We start from the raw sequence: 27,387 nt of genomic DNA on the forward strand, positions 1-27,387 counted from the left end.
CCTTGCTTTTAATTACATTGCCATATGTTTGATGACGTACGTTAAAGCCTATACAATCATGTGAAAATATGAAACAGTATTTTCAGCGCCTCGTAGACGTGGTCGATTTGGTGTTGGCCTGCCACCTCGGTGGCCGCGAGTTCAATTCTCGGGCATTCCATTGAGGGGTCAGCGATGTGTATTTCTGGTGATAGAAGTTCACTCTCGACGTGGTTCGGAAGTCACGTAAAAGCCGTTGGTCCCGTTGCTGAATAACTGCTGGTTCCTGGCAACGTAAAAATATCATACAAACAAACGAAACGAAACAGTATTTTCGCATTAAAGCCTTTGCACGAATTCTCTTCCTTGCATGCAGACACAGAATGCAGCTTTTCCCAACAAAAAGGGAACTAACCATCTATCGAATTTCCATCGCGTATCAGACACGACGGCCCTGTTTTCACTTGCACCGCCAGCAAATGCGAAGCGATGTCAGATGCTAACGCCCGTTACTCAGCGGGCGCGGAAAATATCGCCCTGTTGGTCACAATGGCTTCGTTGGGTGGTGTTGGGAGGCGGGGCTTACGCATCTTCCGTCGAATTGTTATCTGCGTCCGAGCACAAAGGAAGGAGATGATGAAATATATCTCTGGATGTTGGCGAGTTTTTCCTCGACCATTGTGGGAGAAGAGATATCTGTGCGTCTTCGGCCTTTCGATTATGGTCTTTGATGGCCTTTCTCCTTTTTTATTCCTTTCTTCTTCTCTTCTTCCTCTTTGTCTTTTTACGTGCCGCAAGAGGAAATGGAGTTTCTGTTAGTGGCTGGGATTCGATATTGGTGGGAGAATGGTATTTTCTCTGTCTGGCCGCCTGCCTAGTAGACAAGAGAATTTTAAAAAACTTTGTTAGATATTTATTAGAAATTTATATCTATATATATATATATATATAATATATCTATTTTTATATTTTATTTATTTTTTTATTTATTTATTTATTGTTATTAATAATAGGACCTCATTTAAACAGGATGGTATCCAACCGTAATGTGTATGAAGATAATGAGGTCCTAATATTGACTTGTGTCAAAGAACAGATGTGCTAGTGAAAACACACACACATATTCTCTCTCCTCTCTCTCTCTCTCTTCAGAGCGAATACTTTTCCCTAGCATGGCGTGGCTCTAGATAAAAAAAAATTATCATAGTGTATGGGCTATTCTTTTTTGGGATGAAGGTGCAAGACTCACGCCTCTGTTGGGATGATCGCGCGTTGTCGATAACCCGCTTAGGCTAAGTACTGGACATACAGGTTACAAAGCTCTTCCGCATCGGATGTGTAAGTGACAGTTTAAAATGCAACTTAGATGTGAGTTTAGATTTCATGAGGAGTACTGAGGTTTATTGTCATTCAGTTGTCGGTCAGTTTGAGAGAGAGAGAGAGTGAGAGAGAGAGAGAGAGAGAGATTTATTTTGTTTGTTAAAGCCGATTGCGTCATTCCTTCCGTAGTCTGAAGCTGTATAAGTTACGTTCCTGCATAATGCTTCAGAGGTTAGGGCAGTCATTGGGGATTTTTAAATGATATATATAGGATTTCGTGCATGCGTCGCTGGTTCCGTGTTTATCCAGTTATTTATACATTTACAACATTTACATATGTATATGCATGGTTACATAAATATGTATATGTATTTATATAAATACGTTTCCATATTTGAGATTGAAATTCATAGTTGTTTGGCGATCCTGAATTCATCCTGGGTAGTCAGTTTAAATTTCCTTCTCTGATTTTAGACACATTACAGATATCTGATGCTCCTTGTTGGACGAGTGGGTTACGTGCTCGCCTACCGATTCGGTAGTCGGGAGTTCGATTCCATGCTCTGCCAACGTGGAGTCAGAGATATTTGTTTGTGGTAATTAGAAATAAACTTCTTGATATAATCTGGTTCGGATCCCATAGTACGCTGTAGGTCCGTTGCTAGGTAACCAATTGGTTCCTAGCCACGTAAAAAAATATGTAATCCTTCGGGCCAGCCCTAGGAGAGATTTTAATCAGCTCAGTGGTCTGGTTAAACTAAGATAACTTATACTTGACTTTTTGAATGAGTTGTAAATTAGTAGATTTGTGAGGTATAGTTAAGAACAAATAATTGAGCGTCCTCGGCATTTTTCCGGGTGTGTAGTAACCTCGCTATTAATCCCGTTTTTGGTTTCGATTCCTCAAGCTGTGCCCCGTTGGCATTATTGGGGCACCGTGGCGTACCCTCGGCACCTATCTGCAACCCCTTTCTTTTGCTGTACCTTCTTTCATATTCTCGTTTTCCCATTTTCCTTCCCACCTCTCTTAACAATGTTTCATAGTGCAAATGCCTTGACGTTTTCTTCCTGTTACACCTCTCAAACCTATTTACAGCCAATTTCCATTTCAGCGCCGAATAACCCTTTCTTTAGGTCCCAGTGCTTAGCCTTTGGCCTAAATCCTATATATTCAGTTCATTTCGATTCGGTCTATTTTGAAGCCGGAAGTGAAAAGGTTTAGTAGGATATCATAGCTGCAGTTTAAAGGCGGTTTTAGATGTTACAAGAAAAGTGACTCAAACACGAACTGATGCGTCATGTTTAGTTCCAAAGGCAGATTATATCAGTAGCAGAGAGTAGGTTAAGCTTCTCGATTTAGTAAAATTCAAACACCCTGATGTGTTGAACCACTCTCTCTCTCTCTCTCTCTCTCTCTCTCTCTCTCTCTCCTTTTCTTTCCCGTCGAGGGTAACTTTGGTTAGTGAGGACATCGATTTTAACATCTTTGGAGCCTCGGAAGAGGAGAGAGAGAGAGAGAGAGTTAAGAAAGTAGGACAGAGAAGAGAGAAGAGACAGACAGAGACAACACTAAAAATCTCGTCTCTCTCATCTTTAATCCTCTCTCTCAATCTCTCTCTCTCTCTCTCTCTCTCTGAAGCACGTACATGCCTGCATATGCATGCATGCAGCGTTTCCATTCTTATTGAACTTGCCAAAGTGGGTAGCATTGCGAAATCGTATGAGCAGTTCCCGCAGACTTCAGCACCGTCTCGTCCGCCACGCAGCAGCTGGGAGGAGGGGGGGGACGCTTCCTCTCTTGTTCCCTCCCCCTCCCCCTTTCTCTTTCTCTCTTTCTCTCTCCATGTGGAGCCACACTGGTGCCGCCGGTGCTTGCGTAGGATCCACCACCAGCTCCAACATTATCGAGTGGGAGAATTTTCGGGAAGGTTCTTGCTTGGAAGTGCAAAGTGTCTGGCTTCGCTTGTGATAAAAATTCAAGCAGGACTAGGAGAGATCTCTTTCAAATGACTAGTCTCTTTCAAATCACTCTCTCTCTCTCTCTCTCTCTCTCTCTCTCTCTCTCTCTCTCTCTCTCCAGCCAAGATAGTCTATATGTAACCTAGCGCCATTTTAAAACTTGCCCAGGCCCGACGTCAAGCAAGTGGACAGGGATGTTTGTTTCAAACCCAGAAACGTCAGTTATATTATCTCTGAATATATACACTATACATACATACATATATATATATATTATATATATATATATATATATATATATATATATATATATATATATATATATATATATTTAAATAATATTTTCAACAGTAAGAGCTTCTTTCCTCCGTTTTTATAGACTTTAAATCTTCCATTTTTTAACTTTCGCGTTCTGTTAGTCCTGTTCAATCTCTGCATTAAAACATTACCGCGGCTTCGTGTGACGCTTCGAAGCGTCGTGGGTTTTTGGTTATGGTAAGGGATAAATATTATATAATAGTCACGCAGGAGTTTCTTTTATGAATATCATTGTAGACTACTTTTGGAAATGTAGGTGGGTTTTTAAATTAACTTTTAGTATACCCCTTTTGTTTGTCCCTCAGGCAGTCTGTCTGATGTGTCTGTCTTTATGTCTTGTCCGTCTGACGTGTCTGCAAGCCTTTTTGTCTGCATGAAGTGTCTGCTTGTCTTTATGTCTTGTCTGAAGTGTCTGCTGTTTTTTTTTTTTGTCTGTCTGTCTGGCGTGTCTGCTGGTTTTATGTTTGCATGAAGTGTCTGCTTTTCTTTTTTTCTGTCTGTCTGGCATGTCTGCTTGTTTTTTTTTTGTCTATCTGGCGTGTCTGCTTGTCTTTTTGTCTGTCTGTCTGACGTGTCGGCTTGTCTTTTTGTTTGTCTCTATGAAGTGTGCTTGTCTTTTTATCTGTCTGTCTGGCGTGTCTGCTTGCCTTTTTGTCTGTCTGAAGTTTCTGCTTGTCTTTTTGTCAGTTTGTGTGACATGTCTGCTTGCCTTTTTGTTAGTCTGACTGACGTATCTGCTTGTCTTTTTGACGTGTCTGCTTGCCTTTTTGTCTGTCTGTCTGACTGTTTGCTTGTCTTTTTGTCTGTCTGAAGTGTCTGCTTGTCTGTATGTCTGTATGACGTGTCTGCTTGTCTCTGTCTGTCTGTCTGACGTGTCTGCTTGTCTTTTTGTCTTTTCTGTCTGACGTGTCTGCTTCTCTTTGTCTGTTTGAAGTGTCTGCTTGCCTTTTTGTCTGTCTGTCTGACGTGTCTGCTTCTCTTTATGTCTGTTTGAAGTGTCTGCTTGCCTTTTTGTCTGTCTGTCTGACGTGTCTGCTTCTCTTTATGTCTGTTTGAAGTGTCTGCTTGCCTTTTTGTCTGTCTGTCTGACGTGTCTGCTTCTTTTTGTCTGTTTGAAGTGTCTGCTTGCCTTTTTGTCTGTCTGTCTGACGTGTCTGCTTCTCTTTATGTCTGTTTGAAGTGTCTGCTTGTCTTTTTGTCTCTGTCTGTCTGCTTGTCTTTTTGTGAGTCCGTCTGACGTCATGGCAACTCATCCTACACGGCTGGAAGTATTTCAATCATACTTGATAAATACGTACACGCGGAAATTACATTTTCTCTCTCTCTCTCTCTCTCTCTCTCTCTCTCTCTCTCTCTCTCTCTCTCTCTCTCTCACTGGGCCATAAGTTTCGAGTAATGAAATTCTAAGAATGTCCTGTCAGGTGACACGAAGGTGAGTGACCTTGAGTGACTTTGTGCAGTTCTCTGTGACCACCCGACTATAAATAGCCATCGTAGGGGTCATTCACACCCTGTCTGAAGAAATTTGTCTGGGGTTTTCGTACCTTTGCTGGAACCATAATATAGCGTGTTTTTATGGTTATTTATAATGGATAGAAGAGACTGCCATTAATTTGGAGATGATGGATTTTCGTGAATTTTTTATTTTATTTCGTAATGTGAATTATTCCGTAAAGGGTATTTGACTTGGTAAGCAAACTTTTGAATGGAATGGTTATACTTGTAATTTAAAGGTAGTCAAGAAAACTACGGTACAAAACAAATAAAAATGACAACTACAAAAACACAAACACGTGCACACTTGCACTATGTGTAGTATACATAAATACATATGAGAGAGAAAAAACATTTCCTCATGAAAAAATATTTGACCTGGTAGTAAGGGTTCCTGTAATACTTCCAATTAAAGGTAGGAACTTTTGGTATCATTACACAGACTGAAAGTGAACTGCCCTATAAGTAAGGCTTAAAGTAATACTGCTCCGTGTTGTCTATTGTCATATAAGTGACCAGAGGTGCTCAGGTTACCATATGTTTTCTCTCACAGATTGTTTGTTTATAAACAAGCAAGGTCTGGAATATAACAACACGGGCCTTTTCTAAGAGCAATTTCCAGAGGCCTTCAACAAGAAGTATTTCTTCCTAGCATATTCACTAGTCGGGGTCGCTGTTTTTCAATGAGCCTTTGGCTGTTGTTTCTAATTAGTGTCCTCCTTGAACATGTTTGTTTTGACATCATTTGCCCTGTTTTACCCGTAAGGGGGCGCGGGTTGAAGCTTCAGTTTCATGATCAGCCGTCAGTGTACCCCGTGCGGTGTACTGTAGACATTACATAAGGTTCTTTGCAGCGTGCCTTCAGCCCCTAGCTGCAGCCTCTTTCGTTTCTATTACTGTACCTCCTTTCATATTCTCTTTCTTCCTCCTTAATTGTTTTCCACCCTCTCCTAACAATTGATTCATAGTGCAACTGCCTTAATGTTTTCCTCCTGTTACACCTTTTAAACCTATTACTCTCAATTTCCATTTCAGCTCTGAAGAATGACCTCATAGATCCCAAGTGCGTGACCTTTGGCCTAATTTCTATTTTCAGTTCAGTTTCATATTCAGCAAAATACGAAAACTTGCTTTTATGTCTCAAATGTCCAAATAACGGCTCTCTTAAACATGTCATTTTTTTTTTTTTTTTTTTTTTTTTACCGCCAAGATGGGGTGACATGAAATTATTTTTTTTCGTAATGCACTCATTGACACCGTTCATTTGAATACACAATCTGTTCAGTTCAGTTTCATATTCAGCAAAATACGAGACATTGCGTTCATGTCACAAATGTCAAATAAATGTTCTGAACATGTCTTTTTTTAAATTTATTTTTTTATTTTTTTTAATACCGCCAATGATGGGGTAACATGGAATTATTTCTTTTTTTTTTTTTTTTCCTAATGCACTCATTGACACCTTTCGTTTAATACGTAATCTGGCTGTGTTCTTTTAGTAAATGGATTGTGAGAAAAACTACATAGAAGGAAGCCCCTCATTTAATGGTGACGTCAGTATTTATGAAGAACTACGCCCGTGGGTTATCACACCAGCGGCCAATGATGTGGTCAGGTTGTTGAATATTTATACAGCATGATATTACAACCATTAAATTGAGCGAGTCAGTGGCGTGGTTGGTATGGTCTTTGCCTGCCCCCTCGGTGGCTGCGAGGTCGATTCTCGGGCATTCCATTGAGGGGTTAAAGATGTGTATTTCTGGTGGTAGAAGTTCACTCACGACGTGGTTCGGAAGTCACGCAAAGCCGTTGGTCCCGTTGCTTAATAACCACTGGTTCCATGCAACGTATAAACACCATACAAACAAACAAACATACAAACCATTAAATTGATATTAGAAGAAACACTGTTGTTAGTGTTACATAACGGTTGTTATTCGATTATGTTCACTCAGACGCTGAGAGACGAGGTGCCAAATGAGTATATTCATTATTATTATTATTATTATTATTATTATTATTCAGAGGATGAAACCCATTCATATGGAACAATCCCAAGGGCGCCATTGGTTTGAAATTCTACCTTCCAAAGAATATGACGTTCATTTCAAAGAAGTAACAGAAGGTAATAAGGAATAAAATAAAAGAGAACAGAATTGGTCATCAGAAAAGAAAAAGATAACAATAGAATAATGATAATATTTTTATTTATTTATTTATTTTGTCTATCACAGTCCTCTAATTCGACTGGGAGGTATTTATAATGTGGGGTTCCGGGTTGCATTCTGCCTCCTTAGGAGTCCATAATTTCCTTACTAAGTGCGCTATTTCTAGGAGCACACTCTTCTGCATGAGTCCTGGAGCTACTTAGTAAAATTTTATAAAATTGTGTAAAAGCTTTCGAACCCTACCATGGATTCATCTTCAGTCGAATGAACAAATTAACATTAAATATATAAAGATAAAAAAGGGCAACCATTCTTAGACTTTTTTTTGTTTTGTTTACCTTCATATATTTTATATTAAATTGTTCATTCGACTGAAGATAAACCCAGGGTAGGGTTCGAAAGCTTTTACATAGTTTTATAAAAAATTTTACTACTGCTTCCATCAGTATATTATTGTGTAACTCAAAGAAAATTATTATTATTATTATTATTATTATTATTATTATTATTATTATTTTATTATTATTATTATTATTATTATTTCTTGACTTCAATACCAACCCAGTAGCAGCCAAAGAGCTGAAGGCGAAAAATGCGTAGATGAATAGGAAGATTAAAGAGAGAATGATACGTGTGGGGCTTCACCAATTCATATGGCTGCTGGGATTTTGTAGGTTTTCTTCTATTCCTGTATTTATTGGCCGGATTCCGACGCGGAATGCGGTCTGGGCGCTGTTTTGAGGAATGCCTCTCGTGGTATTTTGATCTTTTATTTCTTCCTTTTTCGTCTTCAGCAGAGAAGCCTCAGTGATGCTTCTGAATCTGCATTTATTTGGCCGGTTTAGGAAGTAGGCAGACTGTATTTTTTTTTTTCTTCCTGGATATCAAAAGCTGCCTCGGGTGTGGATGGTAATTTTCCTTTTTCCACGGCTGTGATAATTATGGTGTAGAATCTAGACCATCTCTGTAGGTTTTTTTTTTCTCTCTCTCTTCTTCCTGAGAAGAAGAGAGAGAGAAAAAAAAAGATTTAGCTGCTATCACATGCAGACCTTGCTCGTATAACAGTTAGTGCGTGCTGCTCGCTTCGTAGTGCACAGGCAGTCGTATTCTGATATACGTTATCTATGTAGGGTATATTACGTACACTTCTATATCGTTTATTAATTCTTAACTGCACCCAATTTATCTTTCTATGTTTTTGAAACCTGTCATGCCTTTATTATCGTGTGTATATATATATATATATATATATATATATATATATATACACATACACATATACACATATACATATACATATATATATATAAATAAAGGTTTTTTGCCACGAAGGAAAAAATGAAAAAGCGAGATAGGCAAGTACTTTCCTTCGTGGCAAAAAACCTTTATTTATACATAGCATCACGTTTTATATACTTCGTGATCAAGTTATTCTATATATATATATATATATATATATATATATATATATATATATGTATATGTATGATATATATATATATATATAAACAAATTTAATACAGTATAATTGAATAATACTAAATATAGAAACACAAAATCATCAATATGTTTAGTATATTTGTACTCGTATAGGTTTATTGTATGTTTAATCTCGGGGTTAAAGTCTTCTCTCTCTCTCTCTCTCTCTCTCTCTCTCTCCTCCTCTCTCTCTCCTCTCTCTCTCTCTCGTCTCTCTCTCTCTCTCTCTCTCTCTCTCTCTCTCTCTCTCTCTCAAATATTTTATTTTCCCCCATCCTCTCATATAAAACCATCTCCCTCCCTACCCAGTGCTGACACTGCAATATTCGGACCATCACGAGCTGGTGGGTCGACTTGGTCCTTTGAGGCATAGCGAATCCAGATGGAATTTTATCCTGCTCCGAGAAGTGGTTTATGAAAACCTCTTAGAGTACCATTTGTAAAAGAGAAATAGTTCTGTTTATCTGGAAGTATATTCTGTGTATCACTACCTACATGTATTATGGTTAGAGATACAGTAAGATTATTATTATTATTATTATTATTATTATTATTATTATTATTATTATTATTATTTCAGAAGACGAACCCCTCCAATAGAACAAGCCTACCAAATGGGCTATTGACTTGAAATTTCAAGCTTCCATAGAAATTTCAAGGCTTTCCCTAAAAAAGATGGGTGTTCCATTCGGAAAGCAAGTAACAGAAACATGAAGATCGGGGGATTATTAGGAAAAAAATGATAAGTTAACAAATAAATAACTAAATGAATTAATAAAAATGTAAGTAAATAACACACAAGTTGAATTGTGTTAGGGTAGAAATGCATTGCGTTTTTTACTCGCTGTGATGCCAATCATCAGTTATAGAAGCTTCTTAGAAGAAAAATACATAACTGCAGTTTTTACATTAATCTCAGTATTCAACCTTACCTACAGGCTTACATACTGACAGTATATTTTTGTCATTTTTCGAAGGAATAATAATATGGGTCTACTGCAGGTTTACAGATACAAACTCTCTCTCTCTCTCTCTCTCTCTCTCTCTCTCTCTCTCTCTCTCGGCACAGAAACTGGAATTTCCCTAATACCACACCTGAACATGAGACCTTGCACTTTGCCTACACATTAGCTACACCTTGGGGGACTTCTGGCCCTCCCCTTTCCCCCCCTTTCCCCTTCCACGACACCCTTCCCTCATGCCCCTTCCCCTACACCCTTCCCTCTTCCCCCTCCCAACACCCCTCCCCCTACATCCTTTCCTCTTCCCCTACCCCTACACCCTCCCACTCCCCTCCCCTTTCCCCCTCTCCGCTACACCACCTCCCCTTTCCGTACACCTCCTCCCTGCACCCCTTCCTTCATGCCCTTCCCTCCCTACACATCATTTCCCCTCTCCTTCCCCTATACCTTTCTCCCTCTTCCCTACACCCTCTCCTCTTTCCCCTCCCCTTCATCCTACACCCTCCCCCCGTTTCTTCCTCTCCCCCGAAACACAAACACCCATTAAGGTCTGGCAGCGGCTTATTCACGGGCGTCTTCCTGCGAGACTCATACTTTTATTTAAGAATTCTCCAGCCATTGAGAGACTCCCGGTGGCTTCATCCCTCTGGGGAATATCCTTCGCGGATGGAAGGGGATCGAACCATACGTGTAAGGGGGCGGCGGCCCCCGGGAAGGGGGTTGGGAGGGAGGGAGGTAGGTAGGAGTGGTGGAGCGCTACTAACAGCATGCTTTATATTGGGAGTGATTTATATTATATTATATGTATATATTATATATATATATATATATATATATATATATATATATATATATATATATATAATATTATAATGTGCTTAATAAGGACAGTAGATGCTCGTGACTTCTGTATGCAAGTCCCCAAGATTGATCCCACGAATGGGAACGTGCGTGGGACAATGTTTGGAAAAATTATTTAGACAGTCTTGGATCAAGCAGTGAGTTGTGTACCTGGTGGTTAGTCGAACGCGATGGTTGGGCAGCCATGATGCGAGTAGGCGTGGGGCTAGCAATCTCATCTAAAAGGACTTGCTGAGAACCAGATATTTTTTTGTATTAATTCATGTGTATTTAGGAATTAGGTAGAATAACCACGTATTCCCAGGAGGCAGTCTCGCCGTGTTGCTCTTGTCTCCTTTATTGATCCATCGCCTTTGCCCACCAATTATTTTATGTGCTCCCATTTTGTACTGCGAACGAGAACACAGGTACCCCACATTCTCTCTCTCTCTCTCTCTCTCTCTGAGGGAACCCAAAGTGTCACTGACATGCTTAAGATGCAACTTCAAAATAGAATCCCCTTGTGGGAAAAAAAGAATGATTAATTAATATGTTATTGATAAGTGTTAATAAGTAGTATTAATGCAATTATCATCGATTAGGTTATCAAAGGCATAAATAATTAGGTGTGAATAATTAGGTGTCCAACAACGATTATTGAACAATTATCCATTCAACAGCTTGAATAACAAAATTTCGTTAAACGGAAATTGTGTCCTGATTGTCATGTAAAACTAACGGACTTTGATGAACCGTATGTTGAAAAGGCTTTGGCAGCACCTCAAGATATAAGACGAGGGTTATTTAAGTCGCCTCTAAGAGAAGGAGCCTGACTTTGGCAGCTCAGATGACGCAGTAGCCACAGTTAGCTGTGCTGATAATTCGGTCAGTTGAGCCCGGACGTCACTGGAAGGAGGACTATTTGGTGTCTGCTCCTTTTTGCTTTCCCATTTCTTCTTCTTCTTCTCTTCTTCTTCTTCTTCTTCTTCTTCTTCTTCTTCTGTAGTCAACTCAATCCTAAGCAAACTTTGTACATTTTATTATTATTATTCTGTAGTCATTTAAATCCTAAGTCAATTGAATCCTAAGCAAACCATCTTTTTATTATTATTATTATTATTCGGTAATTCAATCCTAATCAAACCAAATTATTATTATTATTTTTATTTATTATTATTATTATTATTATTATTATTATTATTATTATTATTATGTAGCCAGTTTTATTATTATTATTATTATTAGTTATTGATTATTATTATTATTTAAATTATTATTATTATTATTATTATTATTATTATTATTATTATTATTATTATTATTATTTGGGGTTGACAGAAGGGGGTCTGTCCCATGCTGATCTTCTATTGGGTAGTGGCGGTAGGTCTTAGTTTTTTTTATTATTATTATTTATTATTATTATTATTATTATTATTATTATTATTATTATTATTATTATTATTATTCTGTAATCAATTCAATTGTAAGCAGTCCATCTACTACTTTCCCTTACCGCAGCACAGTTCTCTCCAAAAGCAGAACAACAACCCTGAATCAGCCTGCGTAGCAGTGCGTAACTGATCTTTGCGGAATATCACCTCGCGCGCGCTCGCACGCACGCAAACAGTATCGCGTCCTCTGTGCAACTCAAGTGCAAAAGCAGCTGTGCAAATAGGAATCGGGCCGTTCTGCGTTCGTCGGGACGTCGTCGTCTTGGTCTAGTGGCTTCCGAATCTCTCTCGGGGATTTTTTTTTTTATTATTATTATTCTTTCGTCTGGAGAATTAAAAAAAAAATTCCGTTGTTCTCTGTTATGTATATTTTGTTTGTTTTTGGTTGATGTTAATATATGTGTATATATATACATATAAGTAAATAAATTGATATATATATATAGTATATATATATATATATATATATATATATATATATATATATATATTATATACGTATATCCATATATAATCATCAACCAAAACGAAAAAGAATATACAATTTTTGTGGAGGGGAAGACTTTCGTATTTGGTCTCTCTCTCTCTCTCTCTCTCTCTCTCTCTCTCTCTCTCTCTCTCTCTCTCTCTCTCGCTGTACCAAACTCAGATCAGCTATTTTATCCCCGCTTAGATATATTTTAAATAAAGAAATACAAAGTGGCTTTGCAATTATCATGATCTTACTTCTCCAGAATGTAAAGACCATAGGCCACAGAGAGAGAGAGAGAGAGAGAGAGAGAGAGTTTCTAATAACTCAATCGCTACCCCAATCCGTTATTACATTTCCGGTATATATATATATATATATATATATATATATATATATATATATATATAATATATATATATATAGATTTGGGAGAAAACACGTACCGATCGGGTTACTGCGTCTATCTGGTTACCCAGTGAGGGTCTGCATAAATTCAGAATTCTTTATTCATTCAATTTTCCTTTTATCTCCACGCCCTTTCCTCGTATCTTTCGTCCTTTTTCGTTTGTCTTTTTTAATTTTTTTCTGTCCTCATCCTGCCCTCCCTCATATCTTATTAATACATCTTTATATTGTTATATTCTCCACATCCACGTGTTTTTCTTGTGTCATTTTTCTCCTATTCTCTACTCTTGTCCCCTTTTCCTTCTTTATCGTCCTATTTATAGTTCTTATGTCTTCCTCTTATTTTTTGGTTTCATTTCTTCCACCTTTTTTTATAATCATTCTCCTCTCCCGTCTTCTGTTGTCTTATTTTCAATTTCTTCAGCAACTTTTTTCCTTCTTCTTCTTCTACTTCTTCTTCTACTTCTTCGTCGTCCTTTTCTTCTTCTTCTTCTTCTTCGTCGTCGTCGTCTTCTTCTTCTCCCTCCACGGCGCTAATGAATTCGACAGCTGTAGGTATCGTAACGACAGTCGAAGATCCGGTTTTTTTTCCTTGCCCCCTTTTTTTATTTTTTTTTTTTTTTATCACTCCTCGCTTGTAGGCTTAGGCCACAGTTGTGGCCGTGTTGGATCTTATTACATATCGTGTTCGTTTTTTTCCCCTTTTCTTTGTAATTGTTTATTTTTGGCATTTTTTTCCGGGGCTGGGGTGGGGGGGAAGGTGCTATTGTTTTGTTACAACACACTTTGCCATGGGTGTAGGCTCAGTTGGGTGTCTTATGTAGCTTATCGATATGATATTGAATATTTTTTTTTTTTTTTTTTTTTTTTTTTTTGCGTCTACCATCCCTGCTCCAGGCTGTCGTGATTGTGGCACCAATAATACCATTGCAATGCTTTTTTTTTTTTGTAAGGAGTGTGTGTGTTTGTGTGTGGGATTTTTTATTTAATTTTTTGGGGGCCTGCTGAGCCTGAGCCACTCCCCCCCCCCCCTCCCTTCCACGCCCCCAGTTCGTATTTCGACAACATACTTTTTTTGTCTCTTGCTAATGGATGCTTATGGAAATTAAATCATTAAAATATTAGTTATTTGTTAGGTGATGAGGTTGGGCGAGGTTGAACTCTTCTTTTCTTTTAAATAGTTAAGGTGTAATGTTTTTATGTATTTTTAATAGTGAAAGTGTAAGTTTTCTTGTGTTTCAATTCCGTTAATGCGCTTTTTTTGGTAATTGGTAAAACTATATTTTCATTTGGGTACCATACAATAGCACAGTATAACGAAACTGCCATGAATATAGTATAAATCATTATTATTGTTATTTATATTTATGAGTCTCATCAGAAAAAAGCTACTCGTCTAATTTCGTGTCTTCATTGATATTCTAAAATATCCAACCGTTTTTTTATTTTTAATTATATATTTTATTTCCAACACCTTGCCTTTTTTTTTTTTTTTTGTTTTTTTTTTTTTTTTTTTTTTTAACACATCGCCTCTTTTTTTTAAATTTTATTTTAATACCTCGCCTTTTTTAATACCTCGCCTCTTTTTTAATTTTATTTTAATACCTCGCCTCTTTTTTTAATTATATTTTAATACCTCGCCGCAATGAATAATAACGCATTGCGTGTAAATTCTTATTATTCTTTTAATTGTCACTGTGATGGTCGTGTGTTTCAAGGTTTTTCGCGATGCTGGGTCAGGAGAGAGAGAGAGAGAGAGAGAGAGAGAGAGAGAGAGAGAGAGAGAGAGAGAGAGAGAGAGAGAGAGAGAGAGATAACAATTGGGAGTATATTTTGATAGAGAGATTATTAATGATAAGATAAAAAAAAAGTTGACTCACTAAAACTGGAGGGTATCTCGAATACAATGCAAATATGAATTAATATATATTACTGAGATATTAATAAAATATATTACTTTGACTTGACCTTGTATATCATTATATTTAAAATGTGTCGTATTTACAACCACTCGGTTATACACTAATCCACTTCACACGAAAAGAAATTTAAGATTTTTCTTTCAATGGTTCCGCCCTCCTGGGGTGAGGATTATCTCATCGATAACCCCCCCCCCCTCTCCACCCCCTTTGCTTGTTGGAGAGGGGTGGGGGAGAGTTTTTTTCTTTTATTGAAGTTGTCATCTCCATATCATCGTTGTCAGGCCCATTGTTTGGGTTTGAGTGGTGTTATTGCAGTAGACAGGAGTATTGTTTGAATTATACAGTGCTTTAGGACGTATCGTGTTGGGTTGATGAGTGTCTAATTTCGGTGTCGTGCGGGAAATTGTACTGAGCTGCGAACAATTATGACTGCTTGTTGCTTGAAGTGCGTACGAGTGGTTTGAATGATCACCTATCGGATGAAAAATTAACCAACCCAGAAAAGTGATAATTTTAAAATGATATTCATTGCAATCCGCAGTTAATGAGTTGAACGCAATGCAACATTGCAAGATGGTAGAAAACCTCGACATTTGCAATGCAGCAATGCTTATGTATTCCTGAATCATTTTGGATATAAAAAGTGTTGCCTGCCACAAAACCTCGACTTTCAATGAACTAAAGATACACAAATTTCAGTGAATTTGTAATCCTGAATAATTTTGGAAATAAAAGTTGACTCGTCACAGGAGAGACAAAATATATTAACGAAATATTGGTGGACAGAAGCTGCTGTATCCCGTCAATTCCAGCTGGCAAGTCATCGCTACTAAAAAAAAAAAAAAAATCCAGGAATATCAGACAACCTTGCAATATTGCAGTGCATTGAGAAACCTGCTGACATTTTGTCAGACGCTACTCTGCAATATTGGAAGACTTTAAACCTCTCAGTTTTTGAAAGACGCTGGAAAGCCCTGGTATTGCGAGACGAAAACACTGTTGCATTGCATCATTAAAAACTGTGATACTGCCATGCGCAATACCTCTCCGTAGACGCCCTCTTTCACGCCCCCGCCCCCCCCCCCTCCCTCATCCCAGCCATGTTCAGAATATTTCGCAAGGGGTCTAAGTCCTCCGAGAAGGAGGTGTTCGGGAATGGCGACGTCTCTAAGGGCAGCGCCCCTGGGGGGGACGTCCAGAAGGGCCTTGCCAAGGGACTGAGGTCGTCTAGTTGCCCGAGCGATGTCCCTAAGCCCTTGCGAGAGACTGGGTATGTTTTTCAGTTTCTCTCTCTCTCTCTCTCTCTCTCTCTCTCTCTCTCTCTCTCTCTCTCTCTCTCTCTCTCTCTCTCATATACACACTCCGTGGTATATTGGTAGCACACACTGAAATTAAAATTAAGGATGCCCAGTGTCCCTTTGTGGGGCACGTGTCTCACGCCCTGGGACAGTGGAACAATCCCCTTCCTGAGGGTGTCGTGCAATTGCAACATCTTTATTTATTTTTGTTTTATATGTTTTTTGCAACATCTATTTCTTTTTATATGTTTTTATTTATCTATTTCTTTAATAACTTTATCTCCTCTTCTGGTATTTCCCATTTCCTTCGAAGATGCAGTTCATTACTGCCCTAATACAGTATTCTGAGTATTTGGATAATATTCTTACATGTTTTATTTATTTTTTATTTGTTTTTATTTATCTGTTTCTTTAATAACTTTATCTCTTCCTGTATTTTCCATTACCTTCTGTTATCTCTTTCGAAACATCACCGTATTTTTTGGAAGCTTGAATTTTAAGTCGTGGCCCCTTTGGGCTTGTTCCATATTAGTAGTGATTATCGTCTGAATAAGTATAATAATAATAATAATAAAGTGCCGATCCTGGTTCGATCCCTGATGAGGAGGGAACGATCGTGACTGATCACCCTTCTTTAATCTGAACAGCGATTCTTGTACCTGGCGGTCGGTAGTCTGTTGTGGGTTGCAGAGAGAGAGAGAGAGAGAGAGAGAGAGAGAGAGAGAGAGAGAGAGAGAGAGAGAGAGTGAGTGAGTGAGTGAGTTCCTTGATGAGCTGATTCTTTTTTTTTTAACTTGAAAAATCGGCTCCTGGCTCCCTGGGGCCTGTGGGAGGCTATGTAGACGTCCTCCTACCTTAAGGAGGAACATTTAACAATCTCTCTCTCTCTCTCTCTCTCTCTCTCTCTCTCTCTCTCTCTCTCTCTCTCTCTCTCTCTCTCTCTCTCTGGCCTGAAGAACAAAGTAGGTCGAGGAATGGTCAGTTCAGAAAGGTTGGAATTTGATGGCTGGCTTATTATTCATGAAATGGTTCGTTTCTTTTAAAAGCAATATTAACCCAGTCGATTTAATGAATGGAATGCGGATTGTTTATTTTTTTTATAAACGAGGCAGATTGTTTGTCGTTTTGATGGACTGTGTATTAACGTTTGAATAGCAAGTGTGACTGGTTTTGTGACGTATTGTTGTTTGAGAGTCCATTGATTAAAAAAGTATATTATGGAAACTAGTTGAGTCGACCATTATTTAACTTTTTCAAAGCATTTGGTTTATTTTTAGGAGCTTAAATATTTTAGATGATTTATTTGATCGGTTTTAGAGGACCAGTGGATAAAAATGTTAGTTAAAAATTTTTTTTGGCTTATAATATCAAGGCGATTCAACTACCGTTTTGTTACCTCGTCAAGCCAAACATTTATATTTTTTGTTTAATACACTCCCGCGCGCGCGCACAAAATGTGTGATACACAAACACACAGGCGTCATTTGCATCAATTGAATACGCATGCAAAAATACACTCACCCATTCAGACTAGTGTATTATGTTTCCCCAGAGTAGGTAGGCCAGTTACGGTTCTTTTATGATCTCCACGAACAATACAGGTAAAACGTCTTGGAGCCCAGAGGAAGCTTGGCTCAGGTGTGCTTAGCCAAATTGAATCTTAGGTGTGTCACTTACACCTGCATAAAAGGTTGTCATATACAGTATATATTTGCACGTATATATAGTAAATATAAACTTAAACATACATACGTGTATATGTGTGTGTATATATATATATATATATATATATATATACATATATATATATATATATATATATATATATATAATATAATATATATATATATATATATATATATATATATATATATATATATATATATATATATATATATATATATATATATATAAGCGAATACCACAGGAAAATGATAGTCAGAAATCCAAGCGCTTTCGTCTTTACTAAAACATTGTAATGACGAAAGCGCTTGGATTTCTGACTATCATCTTCATGTGGTATTCGCTTATTTTCAATGAAGTCAGTCGCATCTACTATGGATTTTTTAGCATATATATATATATATATATATATATTATATATATATATATATATATTATATATATAATATATATATATAGGAGAGAGAGAGAGAGAGAGGAGAGAAGAGAGAGAGAGAGAACGAGAGAGGGAGAGAACAGAGTCGAGTAAAAAAAAAAGTACGCAATACACAGTAACATATGCGAAAGATAAACTATCTGGAAAGTAAATAGAAACTGTAAACAAATTTACACTGCACAACCATGCCTTAACACATAAATATTCCATTTTGAAGCATTATTAAGATCGTATCCTGTAATTAGGTGAAATTATGAGATAAAAGTCGTCACATGACAGCGTGTCGGACGAAGACAAGTATTGACATAAACACGGAAATTTACATTAGTGAAGTTCTCGTTTTCTACCGGTTTGTTATGGTTCCGTTTTCTCTGTTGAAAGTTAGAGAGAAAATGGTAGTTTTAAGGGCGACTTAGTTCTTTTAACTCTCTCTCTCTCTCTCTCTCTCTCTCTCTCTCTCTCTCTCTCTCTCTCTCCTCTCTCTCTCTCTCTCTGGAGGCCATCCCATCTGCATCTTTTTATGTGTATGATAGTCTTGTTACTTATTGAAGACGTGGTTTGAAGCCAAGTGTCATTTATCTGACACTCAGTTAATTTAGAATGTTCAGTACCTTGGGAGTGTCTTAAACCCGATTAGAATTATATATAAGTTTACCTGTATTCGAGTTTATGCAGTTGGTTGAAAATAGGGGTATTATTGAAGTATATATATAATGTAATTGTATATTGTTTATATTTTACATTGTATGTATATAAATATATTTCTTTGTTTTTATTATTACTTGACCCTTTTATATCATACGTGCGCGTATTTTTATAGCCACTATATTACCTCTTAACTTCACGATTTCCTCACATTTTTTCGGATATGCTGTTGTGGTAGGATTTGACCTCACACGAGGTAGAGAAGGTTCCCCTTTTCGGCATTGTAAAGGTTGGCAAATTTTATCTGTTTTAGGTCATTTCTTACGTTATGTCGATTGTCATGTTCACGGGTATTTAATTATTAATATCAATAATATTTATAGTATTCAGCATTGTCAAAATAACTTTTTATATCTCCTAAACAAAACTTGTAAAAGTGAAGACCATTTTCTCTACAGTGAAATATTAACAAAACAATAACGTCTTTTCTCTCTTTCTCTTTCCAGGTATATATTTTTTTTTATCCCCTAAACAAAACTTATAAAAGTGAAGACCATTTTTTCTACAGTGAAATATTAACCAAACAATAACAACGTCTCTCTTTCTTTTCAGGTAAGTTTCCCCCCTCAAGTGAGGCAAGAAGCCTCGGAGTAATTGGAGGTCCTCCTCCTCTACGGGACTTGAATCCCGCCCTTCAGCGCCCTTTTAAACGCCTTCAGACGGGGGCGAACGTCACGTGAGTCGTGTTGAAGAGTCTTTTGTGTGCCGTTTGGAGCACTGGCCGTGATGTTTTGATGTAGGGAGTGGTGTAGTGATGTTGGTTTTGATGGGTCAAGTTGAGGATGTGTTGTGTGTGTGTTTTAAGGAAGATGAGGTGTCCGTTTGATAAGGGGGCCTGTTCTCACGAGATAAGGAGAGTTGATGGGTCTGGGTGCTCAGTATTGGAAGATTGTGTCGTTGCGTTGTATTTTATAAAAGGGAAAACGATGGGTGAGCTCGTCCCATATGAAATGATCCCGTGGGGGGGTAGTGCCGTCAGTGGGCCTCACGCTGTGCACTGTAGGCATTACCTAACATTCATTGCAGCGTGCCTTCGGCTCCTAACTGCAACCACTTTCATTCCTTTTACTGCCCCTCCTTTCATATTCTCTTTTTTTCATCGTACTTTCCACCCCTCCCCTAACAATGGATTCATAATGCAACTGCAAGGTGCCGTCAGTGGACCTCATGCGGTGCACTGTAGTCATTACCTAACATTCATTGCAGCGTGCCTTCGGCTCCTAGCTGCAACCACTTTCGTTCCTTTTACTGTACCCCCTTTCATATTCTCTTTTTTTCATCTTACTTTCCACCCTCTCCTAACACTTTGATTCATAGTGCAACTGTTTGAGGTTTTCCTTCTGTTACACCTTTCAAACTTATTACTGTCAGTTTCCATTTCAGCGCTGAATGACCTCATAGGTCCCAGTGCTTGGCCTTTGGCCTAAATTCTATATTAACTCAGACCATAGGGAATGATGATGATGATGATGATGATGGTGGTGGTGGTGGTGGTGTATTTTTAGTTGACAATTGTTGGTGATTGGTGTGTTTTCATTTGAAAAGGAAAATAGAGGTTATGTTTAATAGGCCCCCTATGGACGTAGCTTCCGTAGGGGTTAGTGCCGCCAGTGCACCTCACGCGCGGTTCACTGTAGGCATTACTGAAGGTCCTTTGCAGCTTCCCCTCCTTAGGGCCCCCTAGCTGCAACCCTTTTCAACCCCCCCCCCTTTTTTTTTACTGTACCTCCTTTCATATTCTTTCTTCTGTCTTTTCACCCCCTTCTTACAATTGTTTCATGGTGCAGCTGCGAGGTTCTCCGGTTACATCTTTGTAACCTTTTACTCTCAATGTTCCTTTCATTGCTGAATGACCTCGTAGGTAGCAGCGCTTGGCCATCTGCCTGAATTGTAGAATAGGCCGCTACTGACAAAGCGGGGGTGGTGATTTTACTTATCCTCTTCCTTTCTCTGTTTATATGTACCTGAAGTTCCCCTTTGGACAAGTGGGTTACGTGCTCGCCTACCAATTCGGTAGTCCGGAGTTCGGTTCCCCGCTCTGCTAACGCTGAATCAGCGGAATTCATTTCTGGTGATTAGAAATTTGTTTCTCGATGTGATGTGTTTCGGATCCCACAATAAGCTGTAGGTCTTGGCCACGTCAAAATATCTTATCCTTCGGGCCAGCCCTAGGAGAGCTGTTAATCAGCTCAGTTATCTGGTTAAACTAAGCAATACTTAACTTATGTGTATTTCAGTGTATTTGTTGCGCTTACATTATCAACGTAGTGGAAGAAGAGGTTTTAGTTACACTTAGTACAAAGATTGAATCCTTGTGTATTAATATGCATGAAGGAAGATGTCTGCCTGCCTGACCATCATTGTTTCTCCCAATTGTCTGGTCATTGTAGCAACTCCGATGTAATGGAGATCTCAGCCAAGCTTGATACAAAGGTAGGCCATCATGTATAGATTTACATCTGCTGCCCAAAGTGTAAACCTTCTTACCCGTATCCATATCTGTAGTTCTTGTCAAATCGTAGGCAGATCTGTTCTACAGGTTATCCTCGTTGCCATCGGAAATTTGAAAAAAAGGTAATGATATTTGACTCAGTGGAAATATTTTTCATACACAAAATAAACCTTTGGTCTAAAGGGAAACATTCTCTAGCACCAGCTGGATTTGCTAGCGATGAAAAATAAATACGAATAGATTTAAAATTGTCATTTTTTCATCTTGTTTTCGAGAATTCACAGCAAGTTTAAGTTGATGAGTTCGAAGATTGCTAGCATTTTAAATCGTTTGAATGTTCTTGTGATGCTGTGAAACCCCCTTCTCGAAGCCAGGTCCCTGGAACACTTTGCTGAATCAGAATATCTGGGGCGTATCAGCCTTTTCTCAGTGGCTGTATTATTTTCGTCCCAACCTGAAGTGAGCTTTTCATTGAAATGCTTTTATTAAAGTTTTCATGTGTGTCCGAATATTTATATTCTTGGACAAGGGAGAAAAAATATGTGTCCGAATATTTATATTCTTGGACAAGGGAGAAAAAATATGTGTCCGAATATTTATATTCTTGGACAAGGGAGAAAAAATATTTTTTAATAGTGAATAAGCAACCACTACCAGGAGTGGTAATCAAGTAATGTCTTAAATACGATGGGGTTATTTGAATATGCTCTCCAGAACTACTGTCCTTTTCTTTAAAAAGATTTTATAATATCACACTGACCAGCACTCTCTCTCTCTCTCTCTTCTCTCTCTCTCTCTCTCCTCTCTCTCTCTCTATCTCTCTCTCTTCTTCTTCTTCTTCTTCTTCTTCTTCTTCTTCTTCTTCTTCTTCCCTGGACAAACTTTGGAGTGGGAATCTGGCTTGTGTGGTTTCCATTAGTGAACGTTTGTGGTGGTCCCCGTAATCAAGGGATCTTAGCCTTGCATTAGTAGTGTATCCTGAAAATTATTATCTTTATTTATTTATTTATTCATTCATTTATTCATTCATTCATTCATGCATTCATTCATATTGTGGTTGTCCGTTTTGGAGGCAATGTCGACCGCTTTCAACTTTGTCACGTCGAAGAATATAAAAGCCAATATTGGCGTAAGAACATCGTAATAAATGCACTTTGATGATATTGATAATGAAAAAAAGTACGTAACGTTTTTACTTAATTTTTTTTTAATACTTAATTTTTTTAAATTCCTCAATGATTTTTTTAATACTTAATTTTTTTAAATTCCTCAATGATTTTTAATACTTAATTTTTTTAAATTCCTCAATGATTATGCAGATGACATACGGTAAACATTAGCATTGCTAAAACTCTCTCTCTCTCTCTCTCTCCTCTCTCTCTCTCTCTCTCTCTCCGTAAGGCTTCTTCTTCCATTGATACCCTATAGAGGCGGTATGGAAACCATATTGGTTTATCTATTAACTATGAAAGAGGGGAGAGAGAGAGAGAGAGAGTAAGGTCTGTTCTCCTCTCCCATTTCCTGTTTCCTCTTCTCCCTCACTTTTACACGCGTCATACACACTCACTTTTCTTTTAGCATTTCCCCCATAACGTCTTTCGTATCCTCTGACCATGATTGGTGTGACGCCAGTTTGCGACGAATCCATCAGTCAGTCTTTCCTCGAATCCTTAACGATCCTCATCCCCTTCTCTCTGTTTCCTCCTCCTCCTCCTCCTTTTATTCTTCTCCTCCTCCTCCTCCTCCTCCTCCTCCTCCTCCTCCTCCTCCTCCTCCATCTCTCACCTCTCACTCTCTGACTCTTCCCCTCCTCTTCATCCTCTATAGGATGAGATTCCTTACTAAGTGCCCCAATTCCCAACCCCCCTCCTTCTCCCCTCCCCCGCCCCTTCAAGCGCCTATAGGTGCTACTAGATGAGGTTTGTGTGTCGCAACGAAAAAGGAAATGCTATTTCCAGGCTTTTTTTTTTTTTTTTTTTTTTTTTTTTTTTTTATTCCTTTGTTGTTTATTTTAGTTTAGGCTCCTAGGAGTTAAGGGGGGGGGGTTAGCGCCGTCAGTGCACGTCACGCGATGCACTGTAGGCGTTACTCAAGGTTCGTTGCAGCTGCAACCCCTTTCAGTCCTTTTACTGTACCTCCATTCGTATTGTATTTCTTCCATCTTGCTATCCACCCTCTCATAACGATTATTTCATTGTGCAACTTCTTTGAGGTTTTCCTCCTGTTCAACCTTTCAAACCTACCATTTGACCTCATAGGTCCCAGTGCTTGGCCTTTGTTCTTAATCTGTATTCCATTCTATTCCAGTGGGGCGTGGAATCTAGTGCCCTTATTTAGCCCAGACCGAAGATGGAAGTGGGTGCTATATAGTCTTGTCTCTGATTAAGGCCGGCATTTTGCGAGAATCAGAAAATAGAAAAATCAAGATATTGAACTCTGTAATCCGACGTTGGCTGCTTAGAATGCAATAGTGTTATTATTTTATTATTTGTAAGATAAACGAGGAATAATTCTCATGTGACATTTATCATTGTTTTCTTTGTGACTTCATCTGTGGTTTTATTGATGTTTGGCTGAGTGTCTTTTTGTGGCAGTGACTTTAATATATATATATATATATATATATATATATATATATATATATATATAATATATATATAGTGTGTGTGTGTGTGTGTGTAAAATTTTACCATACACCCACGCTTTCATACAAAGTGCAAAGCATTGCATTTACGTATACACACGAACACACACACACACACACACACACAACGCATTAAAGGGGGCGTGGTATCATGGCGGTTGGCCTTGACATTCTGGATTTTGGGAGGGAGAGCTATCTCTCATTTCCCCCCCTTTCTCTCCTCCTCTCTCTCGCCTCTCTTAACGCTTCTCGTCTCTCTCTCCTCTCTCTCTCTCTCTCTCTCTCCTGTAGGTTCCAGAAGCCTCTACAAGTTCTCAGCGTGATTGTCGTACTTTTCTTTATATTTATTTACCAATGACATCTGGACTTAGGGAGTGAGAGTGCTAGCCTGCGTCTCTCTCTCTCTCTCTCTCTCTCTCTCTCTCTCTCTCTCTCTCTCTCTCTCTCTCTCTGTAACCACGGAAGAAATATCCCTTGTTATAGAGTTTATAGTATTTGTTATTATTATATTTTCTTATTTTCACGGATGAACAACCTCTGATTATTCTTATGGTCCCTGCCACTGATATTTCTCTCTCTCTCTCTCTCTCTCTCTCTCTCACTCTCTCCATATCTAATGAATGGGCTTGTAGGGTTGCTGTGTAGCATTGTTGCACGTTGGTTGATGTTGCAATTGTTGTATTTTTGTGATTATCTATATGACGTTTTCGGCCACCAAAAAGTGTTTGGTTAATTAGCTGAAATTGGTTGAGTCTACTTTATTGTCATATTGAATTAGCGAGCTAATTCATATAGAATTAGCGAGTTAATTAATGATTGAAGAATTTAACTATTTTTATCAATTTATTTCGATAGTGTGCTGGTTCGAGAGAACGTTCCTCCTGTTAATGTAGTGTAGAAATTGTTATAAGGTAGATATTGCAGATTTTGTTGGCCTTTGTCAGGTAAGCGTAAAAAGGCTTTAGTTAATATGAACATTTCCCAATAATGCAGACATACTTCATAATACAGACGTTTGAAGACTATAGACGTTTTGATTGATCTGAAGACTATAGACGTTTGATTGATCTTATCTGCTGACAGTCTATTTGATCGAAGCTGTCTCCTCGTGACGGACACGTCATTCCGATTAATATAGACTGCTCTTAAGACTGATAATGAACTTATTCTTGACCCAGTCTTTTAACCTAACCACTTTTTCATAGATTCTTTTGACCGGTATTCTCGCTTACGTCTGCCAGACATCCGTATGCATTATGTAGCTGGAAGGTATATTTGTTTGTTTATCATAAGTGTTGATGGATGCAAGCACCTCCCCTCCCCAATCTAACCTTTCCCCTCCCATTTCCCCCTCTCCTAACACACACACACTCACTCACACACACACGCGCACGCAAGCACGCACACGCAATTTTTGTGGGGTATGTGGATGTGGGTGAGGACCCGTAGAGGAGGGTAGTGTTTCTGCGGCGCTGAGGTGTGCGTCAGTTTGTTCGTTGCTGATGTATTGATCGGCGCGTCGTTGGCTCTCTCTCTCTCTCTCTCTCTCTCTCTCTCTCTCTCTCTCTCTCTCCTCATAGCCCTCGTCTTCGTCGTCGCCAGCATGTTTCCCTCCCCCTCACTCCCTCCCCCCTCTGGAGTTCTATGGACCACGACGTCTGGTGGTCTGTTGGTGGTTCCTTCTTCGAATATTGTCTCCATTACGTAACGCATGGCTCGTGTTGTTCTTCTTCCTATCTCTCCCCCTCCTCCTCCTCCCTTTCCTCAGCTTTCTTTCCTCCCTCCCTCCCTCCCCCCACCCCCAGATTTGTTCGGGGTTCTCCTCAGCTGGTTGTGAGGGTTGCATTTGCATTGTTCTAAGAGTGGTGAGCACCCTTCCTCGATTTCTTTGATTTTCTGTTGTTGGTGTGGGGGGGAGGGGGTTCTGAGTCTGTGCCCACAGGGGGCATTTTTCTACTCCCACGCTCAAGTGGCCTTACTCTGTCTGCCCCCTCCCCACTTACGTTCTCCTTGTTTATCCTCAGCCTTACGAGGTCCACGTCTGCCCTACTTCGAAGGGGACTTGGCGCACTCTGCCCTTAAGTATTTTTCGTCTGGTCCCTAGGGGTCCTCATTTACCACCTAGGGAGTCAATGACGTGGGTGTAAGTCTATCCTCTACAGGGTCTTGGCCTCCTAGATTATGGTCCTATATCCCCATCTTGGAGGTCTTAAGTCTGTCTGTTTATCATGTCTTTTCCATCTTCCTTCAGAGGGTCCCTCTTTGAATCTACTCTCCTTTTAAGTCTACTGCTTCCAGAAGTCTAGCCCTTCCATGTGTTGGTTTTCCATATCTATAAAGTCCACCATTTTTCGTAGTATCCTGAGGGCCCCCTGGCCAAAACGATCTTTCATAACTTTGGATGATCGGAATGCTGGGGTGAGAGTAAAATGACCTTTGCTGATGTATAGTCCTGTTCAAGTGCAGGATTGTTATCAGTTTATCATTTTCATTTCATTTCTCATTTTTCCATCCAGCCATACTTTCATTTCAGCGCTGAATGATCTTATAGGTCCTAGCGCTTAGGCTATGCCCTCAATTCCATAATCCATCCATCCGTAGTATCCTGAGTTGGCACTTCCTAAAGTCTGCTCTCCTCTAAGGAGGCATTTTATTGGGTAAACTTCGTCAATCTTGTGTGTGTGTGTGTGTTTTTTTTTCTTTCTTTCTTTCTTGAGTAAAGTATCTGCTTTTCGTAAGTCAGTCGGGTTTTTGTCGCTGCTCCAGACTGCACCTTCTTTTCCACCTCCGATCACTTTTCTCATTATAGAATCCTCCACTCCCGACCACTTTTCTCATTATAGAACCCTCCACCGACCACTTTTCTCATTAAGACCTCCTCCGCCTTTTCTGCCTCTTTTCTCCCGACCATTATTCCTTCCTATTTTGAATTCCTCCAACCTCCACCGACCACTTTTTCATTCCATTAGAACCCTCCACTTCCGACCACTTTTCTCATTATAGAATCCTCCACCTCCGACCACTTTTCTCATTATAGAATCCTCCACTCCCGACCACTTTTCTCATTATAGAATCCTCCACTCCCGACCACTTTTCTCATTATAGAACCCTCCACCGACCACTTTTCTCATTATAGAATCCTCCCCACTCCCGACCACACTCATTTCCATGATTCCCTCCAGACCACTTTTCCTTATCCCGAAATCCTCCACTCCCGACCACTTTTCTCATTATAGAATCCTCCACTCCCGACCACTTTTCTCATTATAGAATCCTCCACTCCCGACCACTTTTCTCATTATAGAACCCTCCACCGACCACTTCTCATTATAGAATCCTCCACCTCCGACCACTTTTCTCATTATAGAATCCTCCACTCCCGACCACTTTTCTCATTATA

General features: G+C 39.0%; 1 protein-coding gene across 15 annotated transcripts in view; it reads left to right on the top strand.

The window, feature by feature from the left end:
* Nucleotides 1-27,387, top strand: part of LOC135202974 (kinesin light chain-like) — a 197,754-nt gene that overhangs the window by 37,967 nt on the left and 132,400 nt on the right. For 6 of the 15 annotated variants that reach the window (XM_064232487.1, XM_064232503.1, XM_064232488.1 and 3 more), the window contains exon 1: nt 15,097-16,039. The exons of 2 other annotated variants lie outside the window; for them this stretch is intronic. In XM_064232487.1, the coding sequence (XP_064088557.1) occupies nt 15,870-16,039 (170 nt within the window). In that variant the 5' untranslated portion in view covers nt 15,097-15,869. Of the gene's footprint in view, nt 1-15,095; nt 16,040-27,387 lie in introns of those variants that run through there. 7 more of the 15 variants (XM_064232494.1, XM_064232501.1, XM_064232499.1 and 4 more) reach the window with 4 other exon arrangements.

This window comes from Macrobrachium nipponense, chromosome 33 (genome assembly GCF_015104395.2).
Source record: "Macrobrachium nipponense isolate FS-2020 chromosome 33, ASM1510439v2, whole genome shotgun sequence".
Classification (NCBI taxonomy): Eukaryota; Metazoa; Arthropoda; class Malacostraca; order Decapoda; family Palaemonidae; genus Macrobrachium; species Macrobrachium nipponense.